Raw genomic sequence first — 14730 nt, forward strand, 5'->3', positions numbered from 1 at the left:
TGCACCGAAACCCAAGTAAGATAAATAAGGACTATTCTGAACAGTTGCTCATGCAGAACTACTTTAGTAGACCAGCTGGAGAGGAGCACAATAGGCCTCCTGTAAAAGCTTCCAACACTGAAAATATATTTGATGATTATTTTAATCCTAGAAACGCAAAATGTTTATTGTTTTATGCAAAACGAACTTATAGCAGTCATATAAAACTCATATCTGAATTAAAAATCGACTCACTGGCTGGAAACACACACACACTTGTGTTTCCAATGCACACACTAACACCCTATTCATTTTAATCACCTCAGAGATCTATAATGCCTCCATCCCTCTCTCTAATTTCATCATCAATTACTATTTCGCACTCATTCTCTCTTTTGTCACTGGCCTTGTCCTTCTCACCTGTGTGTCTGCCAGGGACACGTGTGGTGAGACCGGCTGTAAACGTGACAGTAATGGCAAAAGGCTCGCTCGCCGGCTGCTTCCCGGTGCGACGTAACCAAGGCTGCCTGTCCCAGGCTTCCTTAGGTTACAAAGTTAACCGAGAAGGATTGTTTTTGACAACAACTGACATTCAAATACACAACAGGAATTTGATCAGCACTGCACCAACCAATAATAAATCATTAATTCATAAGGTACCACTCATGAATATTTAATACCCTTAAAAAGCTGAGTTCAGAACTTTTTAAAGAGTGCTTATTGTGTGTGTGTGTGTTTAATAAGTAAGTCAATGCAGCAGAAGAGTTCTAGGTCAGCTGATTATGGTTTGATGAGGGCTTTGAAATAGATAACTTCATTTGTCCAATACTGCTTCCTGCACTGCTGAAGCTGCTGGTAACCATTAGCAAATGAAGCTAATGATCCACTCAGCAGTATTTTAGTACCCCCACTGACCTCCCTCCCTCGCTCGTTCTTTTTCCATCTTTTTCTCCGAGTGTGAAAGTGTGGATGTCTGTCGATTATCGACCCACGATATACTGAAGAGGTTAGCAACAGGACACCAACTGCCTTTATCCATCCTCAGTTCATCTTCAGTTTGTGATTACCTGCAATCAGGTTGTACTGGAACACCTGCTGGGATGCTACACGACATATTTGAGGATGTCTCATGTGTAATATATGAAGCAGCTAAAGTCCAAAACCTTTGAAAGGCCTTCAGTAAGCCTGCAGAACTATTGCTCAGGACCACTTTGAGAAAATTACGAGAAAGTCTTGCTGCTTGTAAGCAAAACGTAACAGGGTTTGTAGTGTATCTTCACTGACCTGGACATGCCTGGACATTACAGTCCTGATACTCCACAGGCGAGCCGCGGCAGGCCACAGGGGCACTCTTCCCCTCTGGGCCAGAGCAGGTTCGCCGACGGGTGCGATAACCTTTTGCGCAACTGTGCGAGCAGCTTGACCAGGTCTCCCACGATGACCAGCCTGTGCCTGATACTCTCACCACTGGAGTCTTGAGGAGTTCCTCGACAAGGGCTAAAGAGAGAAGAAAAACAGGGGTAAGAAAATGGAAATGAAGTTCCAGTTTAAAGAAATGTCCGCTGCGCTGTTAGATTGAGATCTTAAAGAATTTCACCAGACACACGAAGCATGAAAACTCTTTGACTGAAAGTCAAACATTGTGTACATGACTTTGCCAGGAGGCATATTTCTTTCTCTTCTCCTTTCAGACTCGGTCCGTGTCTCGCATGCATCCTGCGATTTCCTGCTGTCAGTGTTTCATCAGTTTGTCAGAGTCGATGTGGCCCCCCAGGAGGTTGACACGGAGAGACAGGTAATCGATTTAGGGAAGGGGGCATTAAAAAGCCACCAGTGGAGAGCAGTGGACTGTGGCCCTGTGCAACTCTCTGTGTGACGGTGTGTATGTGGGAGCACAGGACTGTGACTCCGTCACTAACAGCATGTAGGGGAGCTAACAGGAGGGCTGTTTCAGCATGTCACAACTCTCCTGGGAGAAATCTTTGCATGCTGCTGCCTTCTCACTTGTTCACAGAGAAGTAGACCAATTTGTCTGAACTACAGTGCTATGTGTGTACACATAAACAAAGATCCAAATATAGACAGAAATTGCTATCCTACTGGAACTATTAAATATATAAACAACACTTAAATTTGGCTTTTGATTATCTGCACATTTTCTTTTCTGTTGTCTCTTTTTAAATATCAGAGAGAGCTGAAAAAAGCAACATGCTTCCAGTGTTATAGGTTGAAAGACTATATAAAAACCTGCCAGGAGGCTGTTAATCGTGTGATTTGAGAAGGGACTAACCCGCACCTCCTTTGGACTCGTATTTTCATGCTTTAGAGGCTCTAACAAGAGTAACAGGCCAATCCCATTTAGTTTGAGATCAGATCTCATAAAATATTTAAAGTAGCATAAAGAGGAACAGAAGTCAGCATAGAAAGCTGGATGTCACGGTGCAATGGGTTAAGTAGAGCATTTTTACCTGGGAGAGCAGGTTTTAAATCCAAAAGTCAGCATTGACTTACTTTAGTGTGTATGCCTGAGCTTGTGTGAGGGCCTTAGCACAGATAAGAGAGAAGGCAGGAGCAGGATGTCTATTTTCATTGACGTTTTTACTGGTTAATCTATGGAGAACATTGATTTGTTCAGGCAGCTGAACCTAAAGGTGGAGATCGGAGCATTTGTTTTTATAGCGCTGCACCACTAGAGCTTACAGTGCACGATATATGATTACAACACATGGACATCATTACACAGAAACAGATGATCCACAGATAAATAACAGAGTAATAACCGTGTTATGTTCAGTTAAGTTATATAAGCTAGTTGTCACGTAACAGCCCTTTGAAGGCATCCCAGCGGCAGCAAAGGAGGAGAGATTGCGGTATATAGAAAAGAGATGGATTTTGAGCCTACACTTGATAATGTGAGAGCCCACCTCCCAAACCTGCAAAGGCAGCCTATTTCAAAGGAGGAGAGCTCAGTGAGCAAAGGCTCTATCCTGTAGCAAGCAACATCAGCGAGCGTAATCGACAGATTGGAGTACACACTGGAACGAAGCACTAAAGGTAGATTTGTGTGCCATTCGTGGACAGATTGCTGAGTGGTGGTACTCAATAGAAGCCCAGGTTGTGAAGGGGTCAAATCCTCAGTGGGAATGTAGTGTTAAGTTTTGTGCAGAGAGCACAAAAAAATCATTTACTTGACTGTTGTTACACGATTGGAGCTACTAGAAGAATATCTGCTGCAAAATGCATACAGTAAAACTGCATGTTGAATGCCCTGTAATTGGTCCGTGATGGTAAACCCATTATCTGATAAGAGCTCATAAATGTTATATTTACATGGTCACTGTTTCACATTATTTTGGAAGACATAGCTGTTTCCATGTTTAATCTTTAAGAAAGTAATAAACAGTTAAGCACATTTCCCAGTCAAACATTATCATGAATATAAGATAGATGGCAAAGTACTATGGACATGTCAACAAACCACAGAATGGCAGCAATTCAATTCAATTCAATTCAATTTTATTTATATAGCGCCAAATCACAACAAAAGTCGCCTCAAGGCGCTTCATAGATACAGAGAAAAACCCAACAATCATATGACCCCCTATGAGCAGCACTTTGGCGACAGTGGGAAGGAAAAACTCCCTTTTAACAGGAAGAAACCTCCAGCAGAACCAGGCTCAGGGAGGGGCGGGGCCATCTGCTGCGACCGGTTGGGGTGAGAGAAAGGCAAAGGCTTGCTTGGAAGCAGTTACACGACAACGATCCAGTATAAAAACAAATGCTATCAATTCAACAATTAATCAGTTTAAGATCTGATGGTGTTTTAACTACAAATAGTAAAAGCAAAAGCAGTTAATTTAAGCTATAAAAGTTATATGACAAACCACAAGCCCCGAGCTGGGAAAAGGGTTGCTCCTCAGTGCCAGCGCTGAAGGAAAACAGCAATAGTCACAATTGTGGAGATACTTAGATATCATTGCCAGTATGTGAACTTTATTTGATGCTAGGTTTTCCTCTGAACCCAAGGTGACAGTACTGTAAAATGTGACAATAAAACTCTAGAGACAGCAATGGTTAACTTACTATCTGTCTCGCAGGCCACGGTGCCATCGTTAGGACAGAAGCGCGTCTCCACCTTCTTCCGTCCAATCTGCAGCTCGTGAGGATCAGACAGGTGGGCCCTGCACATGTAGCGCATCCTCTGCTCTTGACGAGCTCCTCCCTGAGTGACATTGACGGGCATCCAGGGTGTCCAAGGTGTGTTCCTCTTCACCTCTGGACAAGCCTCCAGGTTACAGGCCTTGTACTCCTGAGAAAGAAAGCAGCAGAAGCTATGAGTTTGGTGGGGTTTGTTTCTTCCATTGTTTCTGCCTGTACAGACTGAAGCTAAAAAAGGTTATAAAAACAAAAACAAAACACTGTGTGCATGGGTGCACTGAAAAACTGACACGGAAATGAAAATTGTTCCTCTTCTTTCTGTGAAAACTAAACTGCAGGTGCTTCCGAAAAAACTGTGGAGATGGAACAATTTCCTGTTATTTTTCACACAAAATAAGGACAATCGGGGATTTCTTTTGTGAATAAAAAGGGAAGACAAACTGGTTTTCTTCCCAGTTAGGAGGACTTGCCTTGCCCTACCTCTATAATAATTTTATTCCCCAGAAAGTTTTCATTAATGTATAATATTTAATAACTCATAAACCACTGTAAAAACAAAATAGAATCATACATTTATATAGCAGATACATAGTGAAAAAGCAGGAATGTGAACGGGTTCTTTTTCAATAGCAAAAGCTGTAAAACTTTTGAAAATACGTTAAAAGTTTGAAATCTGTGCACATTCCTAAAGCCGTCCAGCGGGCTTGACTGGAGTCTTTGCTGGAAAGATTGTAGGCCCTGGGCCTTATGTTTGACACCCCTGATTTATTCCACTGCTCTCTTAACCCTTTAAGACCTACCATAGAACCAAGTCCGCCAGAGCTTATATTATATTTTTACATGCTGTGGAGCCATTTTTGGGAGCATTTCAAGTTGATATACATCAATACAACCATTACAGCCTAAATTTTAATAATATGTCTGCATTAAGTGCATAGTAATTACATAAATTGCAAAAAAGTGCAATAAACTACAAAATAATTGAAAATTGTTTTTGTTTTTTTAACATATATTTCTAGTTAGAGAAATTTAAGAGGCTTATCCCTCAAAACTGTAAATACAAAAAAGTTGCACAAAATAGTTTCCCACCACAGGAAATTTATTTTGAGTGTCTTCATAGTTTTATTTTTGAAATACACCAATTTTTATATACTGCAGGAAATGCAGCAAATTTGCAAAAAAGCAGCATATGCATCAAAATAAACTATTTCCAGCAGTGCAATATGAGTCCTAAGCATCCCAGAAACGACACAGAAAGTCATAAAGTCAAACATAACTTTTAAAAACACCAGTATAGGCTCATGAGGCCCTGATGGTAAAAAAACTACATTTCCGCGAAAATGATGTCACTTCCGGTTTCGGGCAGGACATGGAGGACATGCGATAGTTCGCGCTGATGGACGTAGGAAGTGTTACAAACAGCTGATCGGATCGGCAAAGCGTGTTTCTGGAATATTATGTTTGTGTTGCTGCAAGTGCTTTTTATACAGTTTTTGCAAAGCTATATGTGGAAGGAAACTGTGACCGAGGACAAGCTGATGGCATAAGATGTAAGTACAACTCCTCCGCTTTCATATGCAAAAAAAATTATTGCGCTAGCTTACATGGTTGCAGAGCTACCGGGATTTAAAAATAGTTACGCAAAACAGAGCGTGCTCGCTCCGACCGGCTTTAAAGGGTTAAAAATATCAGATTGTGCAGCTGTATAAAATTTAGTTTTTAAATTATTGGTTCCATAGTTGTTTTGTGTTATGTGAGCAGATATTTATGTGAGTGCGTGCGTTTCCTACCAATGCACATCCTGGGCAGCTGTTGCCATTCTCGCAAGTGCGGACCCTGGAGTGGACGCCTCCGCCGCACTCGGTGCTGCACTTTGTCCAGGAGCCCCACGGGGTCCAGAAGATAGGCTGGGGACAGGACAACCCTTCATTGCAGAACCTGTGAAGATGGCAGCGACAGCAGGATGAGGTGTGGAAGTGACTAAAATTCAAGTCAGAACTACAGACTTAGAGACTACACTTTGGCACTCAAAAGTCAATCTTGTCTAAAAACACAAAGCAAACAGAAAACTGAAATTCAGCATTTTTTTCACGACATTAATATCTATACCGATACTTTTAACCTATGAAGGAGCTTCTGTTGTGGAGTGCAGTATGTCACGATTTATATGATGAAAACAATTTGAAAACTCTAATCATCTTTTAATGGCTGTTAAATCACTGTGATTTTTACCACAGAAATTAGTTAACACAACAGAATACATCTCTCAGCTTCATGTATTTTGGACCTGGGTTTTCTCGAGACCTGGAATGTAAATGTTCCAGTCTCTAAGGCTACGTCCACACGTACCCGGGTATTTTTGAAAACGCAGATTTTTCTATGCGTTTGCGCCTTTCGTCCACACGTAAACGGCGTTTTTGGTCACTGAAAACAGAGATTTTTAAAAACTCCGGCCAGGGTGGATATTTTCTAAAACTCCGTTTTTGCATTTACGTGTGGACGAGAAAAACGGAGAAAACGCAGCGTCAAAGGTGTGCGCCTTTTTTGACGTCACACTGTGCGCCACGTTATTGTTTCGGTGAAATGAATTTCTACAATACTGTTACTGTTAATTGTACTCTCTGCAGTGTTTAAATGCTTACATATACACACACAGTTACTGTCCCTCCACACATACGACTCAGTTCTGCTTCTATGCCCCAGCTTTGTTTACTTTTTCCCACCGAGGCTTCTAGACTTCTGATTGGCCAACATTTCTACACAGTTAGGAATATAGCGCCACCTGTTGCTTTGGCATGTTCCTAGCAGCGTTTTCCTTCATTTCGGCCTTTACGTGTGGACGGGATTATTTTTTAAAACGAAAACGGAAAATCTCAGTTTTCAAAAATACCCGTGTACGTGTGGACGTAGCCTAAAGCACTTTGAGTCGACTTCTGTTGTTTAAATGTGCTATAGGCTATAATAACACATTGTGACATTTTTCCTGGTACATGTTTGAGGTATATTTTTTCATTTTGAAAAAATAAAAATTTAACACAATTCATTGGGCAAAAAATACTGACCTTCGAGGATAGAAACAAAGTATCGATCCTATTGTGATAGAATCAATCCGATGCCAGCGATTGAGTCGATATTTTTGGATCAATCTGCCCACCTCTATTCATTGGCATACGTATAAAAGTCTGATAAGGCAAGTCAATGAAATACAACCAAATTCTAACTTCAACGCTGGGCCATGAGGAGAGCAAACGCCTGATCACAGCGAGGACTTAAGAGTCCACTGATGTACCCTGGCACCTGGCTGTGTGAAGCCTTGTAAATCACGAGTAATGAGGAGCATGAACTGTTGTCGCTGAGAAACAAAGAGAGAGGTACCTTTCATCCCTGCTAGGCCCGACACACACACGGCCACCATGGCGAGGTGAGGGGTTGTTACAAGAACGCTGGCGCAGCTCGAAGCCTGTACCGCAGGTTGTGCTACACTGTCCCCATGATGACCAGGGTGTCCAGCCTCCATTTCTATGAAAGAAAAATATTAGCAACAACAACTTCTCTATAATTATTCCCTGCTGCTTTTAGCATTATTCTTGTATATAACATTCTTTAATGCTATAATAAAAAAAAAAGCCTTTTAGCTATAACTGCCTAATCAGTGCTCTTATTCTGACTTCCTGCAAACAAAAATACAAACACACAAAGACAGCTCATTTTGACTGGGAAACATTCATTCAATTTGCTTAAGTGCTTTGTTCCTGGGTCTCACTCGTCATGATTTAATTGGCACTTTCTGCAAAAGCACAATTCAATTGCGACACCAAGGATTAAATCTGGCGTGGCTATCCAGCGGGATGAAAGTTCCTGAGCTCTTTGTCCTGACTCCGTTCTCTGTAACACTGATTAGCCAATTCTCCTGAAGACAGCGGTGTCACAAGGAGAATGTGGATGTCACCTACACTTTCTAAAAAGATTCATCACTTTCATGATCTTTCTTATGTTCTGTCGGAGTAGAAATTGCACCCCGAGGTGGCTGCTTCAAAAGTCACTCAGGTCATTCCTGCTACAATAGCAGAGTTTAAGTTTAGGCATTAGAGTTCGTCTGATCGTTCACCCAGCTCATTAGCAAAAGGAATAATTTCAACCTGGCAGTGTCCGTTGAACTCATCCAGCATACATTAACTCCCAGAGAGGAGCTCTATCTGACATAGAGCGACACTAGAAATGCAAAAATGAAATAAATTTTAGTAAAATACTGAAATAAAAGGAAAAGGTGACAGCTAAGGAGTCCAGCTGAAGTAACACTATAGTTTAGCTATCAGCAAAATGTAATGAAGGAAACTTGCAGCAGAGAAATCCATCTGGAGCATCCTTAGATGCTACACAGAGCTTTGCAGAGCACCTTTTTCATGTTCCAGCTGTGTACTGTCTCTTTGGGGCAGTGTTAAAAATATGTGGCAGCAGTAATGTGGCTACTTATGATTGTTTTGTTGCTGGTCCTTTAGGGTAGCCCCTACCGTGGAGAAGACAGTGGTCTTAATAGACAAACACTTCTCTGAAGTGAACTGTTACAGTATGGTTAGCTTTCATGCTTCTTCCTCTTCATGGTGAGCTCCTGAGATCTTTCCTTTCCTCCTAAAGCCAGCTTATCAACCAATCAGCATTTCTATAACTATTTATAGTCTAATCAACATTAGGCAATGTGTTGTTAGGCCTCAGCATGTTGAGACCTGTTGGCAACCACCGGTCAACACCACCTTGTGATTAGTTTGGTCACTAGCTGGTTGCCGCAGTCACCAGCAGTTAACTTTGAAGACACGGCAGTAAAACTAACATCTGTGCCTCTTCTAGCGTGTAGCTAACAGTGGTAAGGAACAACTTTTACTTTGTTTTCTGTTTCTGGTTCATGTTGCACTTTATTACCAAAGCTTGAAGAGTAAATTTGAGTATTTGCAGAAAAAGCGGTCTCATCCATGCAGACTACAGCGAACACGGCAATCAAAACAACTCCATGAAGGTTTTTGTGCAGCACCTGCTTTCTGATTGATTGGATCTAGTTATAAGCACCAGCTTGCAGAAGCCACTTACCAATGGGTGGAAATAAACATTTATCGAATCCAGGTTGCCAGGGGGTCACCAACTGGTCTGAGTGTACCTTAGTAGCCTCTGTATTGGTTGAATTTGCCTCTCTTTACACTTACAGCCAATTGAGAATCACAGTTCACCAAATAGACTAGCCTTTCATCCACCTGGAGAAATCCACGCAGTGGGACAGGAAGAACCCACACTGCATTACTGTGCTGGCCTTAACCCCTTGTAAAATACTGCAATCTTAATTAAATATGCTACAAAAGTAAAAGTATAAAATTAAAAGCAACAAAAACTAGTGTGAAAAATAAAAAAATCACTCTTTTCAGATGTTTTCTTTTCTACCTTGAACAGTTTGACACCTCGATGGTGGGGCCCTCGCAGTTTTTGCCTCCACACCGAGGGGCAGGACTGTCACAAGATCTGGAGCGACACAAACAGGAGCTCACACCGTCAACAACGTCATCGTTGTTGCAGGGTTGCCACGGTGCCCAGGGCCCGAAGCCGCCGTCGATGGTCTGGTTCCGCAGCTGGAAAACACACATCGGTCATAAGTCACAGGAAGCAGACAGACCCTCCTTATCAAAATAAAGATGAGAATGTTTTTAGAGGAGTAAATGGAAATAAAAGCACTACAATTCACTTCCTTCTGCCAACTTAAACTTAAATCACTTTGATTTCAGTAGTTTAAGCTTAGTCAAATTCACCTTATTTTCTTCCTTTGCTTTATCCTATAACCTGCACTTGAGCCAGCTCTTTTAGCGGACACATGAATGGTATCATCCACTATTGAATGTGACAAAAAAACCATTAACAAAGCGCCAGCAGTACGTCTTACACCCCCGCTGTGAGAAGAAGTCAGGCCGCCTTGGCCTTTTCTTACAGGAAAACGAGGCCGTGATGTCACTCTTACCGGACAAACGGTGATGTTCTGCTTCCACTGGCTCATGTTGGAGCTGTCCTCCAACGTGGTGCATCTGCGCTGCCTAAAGTCCCAGCCGCAGTAAGGGTCCCTCGCCTCCAAGCACAGTCTGCGCAGAGAGGAGAGGAAGAAGGAGTTTTCAGCACAGTGAATAACTGTATGGATCAAGGTTATTATCAAAGTGAAAACTAGAAGTGAAAAAACATTTTCGTTAACGGAAATAAAAATAAAAACAAAAAAAGCAAAACTAACTAAAACTATAATGAGTGTTCACAAAACTAACTAAAATTAACTGAATTTATAGCAAAAATGTGTTTAGTTTTCATTGATGTGTGCGTGTCATACAAGAGTCAAGGGTGAAAATGAAGTTTAGTTTCCAGATTTTTTTCTTGCTGTGCCTCATTATGCCAGCAGGTGGCAGCACGTTAGTCGAGTCGTCTGTGTCGCTGCTCCGTCCACGCGCAGAATCATGTCAGGAAAAGTCGGAAGAAAGCGCCAGAGTCCAATTTGGGATTACTTTGAATATGACTGTGTTTTGGATAAAGCAAGTGTCTTGTAGTGGAAACAGACAAATTATGAGGGACATTTCTAAAGGGAAAAAATCCCACAAACCTTAAAGTGCACTTGAAAAGCTCACACAAGAAGGCTAACCTAGCTTACCTTGAGAAGGTAAGGGAGCACACTCAACCCTCATCCCCAGAAAACAGAAGCTAACCCCAGGCAAGGCAGCGTGATGCATCCCGAGACAACAGGACGGGGATATCTACATAACTGTGTGAGTCACTTACCTTCAAAAAGTTTATCAATTCACTTGAACCAAAATTACGAACACCCGGTGCTGCGAGAGTTAATAGTCTCATTGGGGCCAAGATATACATTTTATAGTTGCCTGGTATCAATGGTTGTTCATCTGCCTTTATTTATTTATTTAAAGAACCCATAGGTGGGAATGTGAGCTGTCTGTCTCTGCGTGTTAGCCCTGCGACAGACAGGCGACCTGTCCAGGGTGTAGTATGGTAGCTGGAATAGCAACATACCCAAGGATGAGCAGAATGACTGATATGATGAAACTGGGATTTTGTTACACTTAATTATTGCAAACACAACTAAAACTATAACTGAAACTAATCAAAACTAAACTGAAACTAAGGATTTTCAAAAAAATTAAAACTAAACTAAACTAAACTAAACTAGCAAACAATTGGTAAAAACGAATTAAAACTGATATAAAATTGAAAATCTGAAGTCAAAACTAAATAAAAATAAAAACGAATGAAAATTGCAAAACTATTAAAACTCTGGTATGGATAAATGGCCTGTATTTGTAAAGCGCTTTTCTAGTCCCTAAGGACCCCAAAGCGCTTTACACAACCAGTCATCCACCCATTCACACACTGGTGATGGCAGCTACATTGTAGCCACTGGGGTGCACTGACAGAGGCGAGGCTGGCGCCACCGGGCCCTCTGACCACCACCAGTAGGCAACAGGTGAAGAGTCTTGCCCAAGGACACAACGACGAGACTGTCCAAGCCGGGGCTCGAACCGGCAACCTTCCGATTACAAGGAATTAAAATCCATTTTACACATGTAATCCCTGATTAAATAGAATATTGCATTTTTTATACGCTGAGTGCAGAAGTTTTCAGTTGTTTCTTGTCTTTAATAAAATGTATGGAGAGGTCAAATAAACAAACCACTAAAAACCACCAGAAACAAAAAAAAAAGTCCTCTGTTAAACTGCAGGAAGTAGCACACGTGCATTTTAAGGAAAGACTGCGTCGATCAGAGTTTTTGATGCACTGTCCCTCCCTCCGCTCAAATACCAACATGGAACATCACCCAAACAGTGATTAAATATTTGTAAGCTCCCCCAGTAAAACAGAGGCTTAATGACAGCTAATTAAATCTAAAGCTGTTAATGACGCGGCTTAGCTACCAGAGCTGATCTGGATGCCTCAGGAAGACAGAATAAAGGCATCAACTGAGTAACTCCTCTCTCTCAAAGGCGCCCCTTCACTTTCAGCATCCCTCCCTATCCCCCTTCTGCTACGGTCCTTCCCTCTAATCGTACTCCTTCTCTTTTGCGATTTTCCTTAATTGCAGCGCTGGAGATTCTCTCGCTCCTGTCTTTCAATTCTGCTGAAAGGAAAGATTCTTGTTGCTTTCCCCCCCTGTTTTCCTGGCACAGGCACGCATGGTTTATTTGAAGAGCCCTGTAGTGTTTTAGCTGAGAGGTTGAGGAATGTCCAAGTGTTGATACAGCTCTCTGCGAACGGGCCCTGAGCTCAGCGATGAACTCGAGGTCGGTTTGGTTCCATAAATTACTGCTTCGTCAGCAAATCAGAGGTGACCCCGGCAGACAAACAAAACGAGCGAGCGTGGAGTGGCGGCGGCGTTCCTCTGGTGATCTGTGGCACAGCTAGCCGGGGGAAGGACGACCTTTACTTTGCGACCACCGACTGGTAACCTTTGTGTGTGTCGTTTTAATTAAGCGGCTCTATTACACTGGATGCAATCTCCGATACCGACGAAACGATAATCGTAATGAGGTCGGCAACAAAGTCACAGTTCACTGAACTTAATAGATCATTTGAAAGGGGGGGAGGCAGGGAGGAGCTGGGTGCCATTTTGGCTCAAGGGTGACCACGGCGTGTCTGGAGTGACTTTGACGGGTGGCTTTGCGTCGTCACCACGGCTGAAGAATTCTCATTTGGTTTTCTGATTAGCAAACTTCCCTCCAGCACACACGCCGCTGCAGAGATCAGCTGAGCGGAACAATTAATAAGTGTGCATTTCATGGAGAATAAACGTTGGACGAAACGGGAGCGGCGGTAGCGATTTAAAGCCTAATTACCTGTGGGTAATATGTGCCGGGAGGCAGGCTGGGAGGATTCTGACCTCAGGGAAAGACATTTGGTGTTGGATTCACCCGGTTTGCATTGATTTAGGGACATGAATGAATTCAACTCATAGTATGAGCTATTTTGAAGACCGGAAAAACTGGAAAGCTGATCCTGACAAATTGGCTGACAAACTGAAGTGCAGGTGTGAGAGGGTTAATACATCTTTTGAATTTATCACTCCATCACAAACGTGAATTACACCGCTCTGCAAGGGCGTAGATTTGGCATGGACGGAAGGGACGTGTCCCCACCAATATCCAGCGATTATTGAATTGTCCCCACCAATAATTTGATCTCTTCGAGTAAAGAAAAACAAAACCGATAGAAATAAAAATGATCTGTCAGCGTCTCGTTCACCCAGCGGTGCAGAAAGAGTTATATTACGTTCTCTGCTGGAGTCCTATATCATGTGACAAATATGGCCAATGTGATTGGCTGAGCCTTTCAGGGAGCTCTGTTTAGTTTTAGCAGCGGCAAACCTGCGCTGCGAGGAGGAGACGAGGATGGCAGCAAAAAGAACCTGGATATAAGAAAGTATTTTTCAAAGAAACTCCTGTAAAGTCAAGTTCACTCATAAAATCTGTCCATCATAATAACGTTACAGGCTATGCAAGGCAATACTTGCCAACCCTCCCGTTTTTTCTCGGACAATCCCGAATTTCAGTGCCCCTCTTATTACTCTTTCTGGGTTGCAAAATAAACTTTTAAAAAATGTTCAGGCGAGAATGTAGCTGTGCAAACTTCAAATATCTGAACCGGGGAGAACAGCAAACTCACACATCGTTTTAGGCTTTGGCCCACATCAGTCTAAAATTGTATGTAACCATGGATAATGTGTTGCCATGTCCACCAGGAGAGACTGGACAGTACAGATGGAAAACAAATATGCCAGCAGTTTATCTCAGTTAATGAGAGGAGCAGGCATGTGTTTGGCTGCTTCACATAGTGGACATTGAGTTGTTGTGTGGGACACCAGTAGTCCATGTCTGTTGCTGTAACAGTAGTTCATGTTTAGAGTAAAACATCCCAGCTCACTGATCTGATCGGGGCAATAGTGCCTAAAATGTTGCATAATTTTGCTAAGAGATCTGTTACTTTGTGGTAATCTTAGATGAGTAGTTTTATGGACAAATGGTCATTTGTTTAATAGTAACTTAACATTATATAATTCACATATAAAACTATGAATTGTAATTTTAAATGGTTTAAAAGCATGTAGAATAGCATATGTAGGCAAGTATATTTCTCCTTTTTCTTTTTTATCAAGAAGCAAAGACGAAAAAGGAAAAAAGAAAAAGAAACAGGGCAGGGTTCGGTGGTTGAATCAACCGTCCCCACCAATGCCAAAACCAAATCTACGCCCTTGCCGCTCTGGGTAAGAAGGTGCAGCTTTCCCCTGTTTTGAGTTTCGTCAATGTAGATGCAAGACAGGCAAACTTTTATAAACCTTTATTAATATTTTAGACAACAGCATAATTCCAATTTTGAGGCAACAGGTTGAGGAATGTTCCAACCAACAGCACCGTGTCTACAAAGACACGACCTCAACCTTATAATGTATTTGTAGTACAATAAAAAAGAAAGACAAAATCAGTGGTTGACCTCATGGGGCAGATTTACTAAAGAGGGCTGCAATAAGAGCTGTATGGGTGTCTATCAATAACAGGATTGCAAACAAACAGATG

General features: G+C 42.0%; 1 protein-coding gene across 5 annotated transcripts in view; it reads right to left on the reverse strand.

Annotated features, from left to right (window-relative positions):
• The window catches only part of sema5ba (sema domain, seven thrombospondin repeats (type 1 and type 1-like), transmembrane domain (TM) and short cytoplasmic domain, (semaphorin) 5Ba), a 222446-nt gene that overhangs the window by 24027 nt on the left and 183689 nt on the right, over window positions 1-14730 (reverse strand). For all 5 annotated transcript variants that reach the window (XR_014869864.1, XM_085135965.1, XM_085135963.1 and 2 more), the window contains 6 exons: window positions 10133-10250; window positions 9565-9749; window positions 7513-7656; window positions 5928-6075; window positions 4063-4288; window positions 1264-1476 (listed from right to left, as the gene is read on the reverse strand). Coding sequence is in view for 4 of the 5 variants with exons in the window: in XM_085135965.1 (XP_084992091.1) it covers window positions 1264-1476; window positions 4063-4288; window positions 5928-6075; window positions 7513-7656; window positions 9565-9749; window positions 10133-10250 (1034 nt within the window). In the remaining variant the exon portion in view is untranslated. The remainder of the gene's footprint in view (window positions 1-1263; window positions 1477-4062; window positions 4289-5927; window positions 6076-7512; window positions 7657-9564; window positions 9750-10132; window positions 10251-14730) is intronic.

Source organism: Neolamprologus multifasciatus, chromosome 16, assembly GCF_963576455.1.
Source record: "Neolamprologus multifasciatus chromosome 16, fNeoMul1.2, whole genome shotgun sequence".
NCBI classification, from domain to species: Eukaryota; Metazoa; Chordata; class Actinopteri; order Cichliformes; family Cichlidae; genus Neolamprologus; species Neolamprologus multifasciatus.